Source organism: Calidris pugnax, unplaced genomic scaffold, assembly GCF_001431845.1.
Source record: "Calidris pugnax isolate Ruff unplaced genomic scaffold, ASM143184v1 scaffold452, whole genome shotgun sequence".
Lineage (NCBI taxonomy): Eukaryota > Metazoa > Chordata > Aves > Charadriiformes > Scolopacidae > Calidris > Calidris pugnax.
The window spans coordinates 55,576-59,096 of NW_015091185.1; the positions used below are offsets into that span (position 1 = coordinate 55,576).

At 60.7% G+C, this 3,521-nt stretch overlaps 1 protein-coding gene across 1 annotated transcript in view; it reads left to right on the forward strand.

Moving 5' to 3' along the window:
• Nucleotides 1–3,442, forward strand: part of LOC106898319 (myoferlin-like) — a 9,601-nt gene extending 6,159 nt beyond the window's left edge. The window contains exons 12-19 of the mRNA XM_014959495.1: nucleotides 53–122; nucleotides 241–284; nucleotides 2,007–2,083; nucleotides 2,184–2,272; nucleotides 2,355–2,459; nucleotides 2,560–2,737; nucleotides 2,817–2,941; nucleotides 3,347–3,442. Of these exons, the coding sequence (XP_014814981.1) occupies nucleotides 53–122; nucleotides 241–284; nucleotides 2,007–2,083; nucleotides 2,184–2,272; nucleotides 2,355–2,459; nucleotides 2,560–2,737; nucleotides 2,817–2,941; nucleotides 3,347–3,442 (784 nt within the window). The remainder of the gene's footprint in view (nucleotides 1–52; nucleotides 123–240; nucleotides 285–2,006; nucleotides 2,084–2,183; nucleotides 2,273–2,354; nucleotides 2,460–2,559; nucleotides 2,738–2,816; nucleotides 2,942–3,346) is intronic.
• Nucleotides 3,443–3,521: the final 79 nt, after the last annotated feature.

Below are 3,521 nucleotides of genomic sequence, written 5' to 3' on the forward strand. Positions count from 1 at the left end.
TCCATCCCACGTGGGTGGTGGGGAGTGGGTGCTGATGGCTGTGCCCACCACAGCTCTGCACCCGGGTGATGCCCCCCGACGCCAACCCGGTGTGGAACGAGGTCTTCTTCTTCCCCCTGAGGGTGAGGTGACCCCCCCTTCTCCCCCCTCCCAGCCCCACACGCGTCCTGCACCCCCTTCCCCAAGTGGGGGCACCCCCCAAAATGTGGGGCGCACCTCCCCTTTGTTCCCTCTCCACAGCTGCCCCCCATCTGCGAGGAGATCCAGTTGGCCATCCTCAGTGGGTATGTGGGGGGACCCCCCCCTCGATTCTTGGGGGGCCATCCTGGTTTGGGGGGAACACCCCTGTTTTGGGGAACCACCTCGATTTTGGGGGGCCACCCCGAATTTGAGGGAAAACCCTGGTTTTGGGGGAAAGCCCCATTTTTGAGGGACCGCCCTGGTTTTGGGGAAAACCCCATTTTGGTGGAACACCTCGATTTTGAGAGGTCACCTTGGTTTTGGGGAGACCACCCCTGTTTTGGGGGGCCACCCCAGTTGGGGGGAACACCCCAATTTGAGAGGCCACCTTAGTTTTGGGGAGACCACCCCGGTTTTGGGGGAAAACCCCAGTTTTGAGGGACTACCCTGGTTTTGGGGAACACCCCGTTTTTGGAGGACCACCCTGGTTTGGGGGGAAAACCCCAGTTTGGGAGAACACCCCAATTTTGAGAGGCCACCTTGGTTTTGGGGAGACCACCCGTGTTTTGGGGGGCCACCCCAGTTTGGGGGAACACCCTGATTATGGGTGCCCACCCCAGTTTTGAGGGACCACCCTGGTTTTGGGGGAAAACCCCTCAGTTTGGGGGGAAAACCTCGGTTTGGGAGAACACCCCGATTTTGAGAGGCCACCTTGGTTTTGGGGAGACCACCCCAGTTTTGGGGGGCCACCCCAGTTTGGGGGGAACACCCCGATTTTGAGAGGCCACCTTAGTTTTGGGGAGACCACCCCGGTTTTGGGGGCAAACCCCAGTTTTGAGGGACCACCCTGGTTTTGGGGAACACCCCGATTTTGAGAGGCCACCTTGGTTTTGGGGAGACCACCCCGGTTTTGGGGGCAAACCCCAGTTTTGAGGGACCACCCTGGTTTTGGGGAACACCCCGATTTTGGAGGACCACCCTGGTTTGAGGGGAAACCCCCAGTTTGGGGGGAAAACCTTGGTTTGGGAGAACACCCCGATTTTGAGAGGCCACCTTGGTTTTGGGGAGACCACACCGGTTTTGGGGAGACCACCCCGGTTTTGGGGGGCCACCCCAGTTTGGGGAGAACACCCCGAATTTGAGAGGCCACCTTAGTTTTGGGGAGACCACCCCGGTTTTGGGGGAACACCCCAATTATGGGGGTCCTCCCTGGTTTTGGGGGGAAAACCCATGTTTTTAGGGGCACATCCTGATTTTGGGGGACACCTCGGTTTTGGGGGACACCTCCAATTTTGAGAGGCCACCCCGTTTTTGGGTGGTGAGCCCAGTTTTGGGGGATCACCCTGTTTTTTGGGGGAGAACACATGGTTTGGAGCACCATTCCTTTTTTATGGGACCACCGGTTTTGGGGAGACCACCCCGGTTTTGGGGGGCCACCCCAGTTTGGGGAGAACACCCCGAATTTGAGAGGCCACCTTAGTTTTGGGGAGACCACCCCGGTTTTGGGGGAACACCCCAATTATGGGGGTCCTCCCTGGTTTTGGGGGGAAAACCCATGTTTTTAGGGGCACATCCTGATTTTGGGGGACACCTCGGTTTTGGGGGACACCTCCAATTTTGAGAGGCCACCCCGTTTTTGGGTGGTGAGCCCAGTTTTGGGGGATCACCCTGTTTTTTGGGGGAGAACACATGGTTTGGAGCACCATTCCTTTTTTATGGGACCACCCTGGTTTTAGGGGGTGATGGTGGGTGTGTTTCCATTTCTGGGGGCCCCTCCATTTTTTGGGGGGGGGATCCCCCACCCCTTTTCCCCTGCCCACCCATAGGTTCCACAGGAGCAAGGTGCTGGCCACCGCCACCCTCCACCTCTCCCAAATTTCCTCTGCCGGTGCCGAGCTTGAGGGTGAGCGGGGTCCACCCTTGGGTTGGGGGGGGTCCCCAGCCCCCAGACACCCCCCCCCACCTCCTTCCTTCCCCCACTGAACCCCCTCTTTTCCCCCGAGATGGGACCCCTGGGTTCTTACCCTGCTTTGGACCCAGCTTCCTCCCTTTCTACGGTCCCCGGCCGGATTCTGCCAGGACGCCCAACACCGTGAGTGGGTGACAAATTGGGGACAACACCCCTCTTTTTTTTGGGGGACACACACACCCACCCCACCACCCTTATTTTACAGGTGGCCTATCGGGGCCGGGTGCTCCTGGAGCTCAGCACCCACATGGGGACCCCGAGCAGATGCCAACAAGACACCATCGCCCCCGAGGACATCGCCCGGGTGCAGGTGGGGACACGGTGATGCCACCTCATGGGGTTGGTTGGTTTTGGTTTTGAGGTGTATTTTGGGGATATTCTCACCTTTTTCTTTCTTTTTTTTGCCCCAGGGCCAGTTCCCCCGTCACCGCTTCGGGCTGTGTGGCATCTTTTATTCTGCCACCATGGTGCCACCCGGCCCCGAGCTCCTGCGCTTCGAGCTCAGCCTGGGCAATTATGGGGACAGGGGGGATGTCACCTGCAAGCCGTCCCCCTCCGTCACCCCCTACGGGTGTCCCCTCTTCGATGGTGAGAGGGTTGGGTGTTGGGGGGGACGATGGGGATGGGGTGGTACCCACAGGTGTCCCATGGGATGCTCTGGATGCAGGCAACCGCTATCACTACCTGCCGTGGTACGGTGACAAGCCGGTAGTGGCCGTCACCTCCTCCTGGGAGGACACCAGCCACCGTTGGGATGCCCTGAACCTCCTGCGTGCCCTTTGCCGGCGGTTGGTGAGGACCCATGGAAGGAGGAGGATGGTGGGGTGGTGTGGGGTGGGACACCAGGTACGGTGACAAGCCGGTGGTGGCCATCACCTCCTCCTGGGAGGACACCAGCCACCGTTGGGATGCCCTGAACCTCCTGCGTGCCCTGTGCCGGCGGTTGGTGAGGACCCATGGAAGGAGGAGGATGGTGGGGTGGTGTGGGGTGGGACACCAGGTACGGTGACAAGCCGGTGGTGGCCATCACCTCCTCCTGGGAGGACACCAGCCACCGTTGGGATGCCCTGAACCTCCTGCGTGCCCTGTGCCGGCGGTTGGTGAGGACCCATGGAAGGAGGAGGATGGTGGGGTGGTGTGGGGTGGGACACCAGCCCCCCAGCTCCAGTTTGGGATGGTTTGGTGGCATCTTGGTAGAGGAGGAACGTGGTGGAGCTGCGGCGGGCCCGTGGGGACACGGTGGGGGACATCGGCAGGAGGCTGCTGCGCCAGCTGGCCCAGGACTGCGGGTGAGCTGGGAGAGGGGTCTTGGGGGTCCCAAAGCAGGGGGTGCTTGTGGGGGGGACACCTGGGCATGCCAAGGGGTAATTGG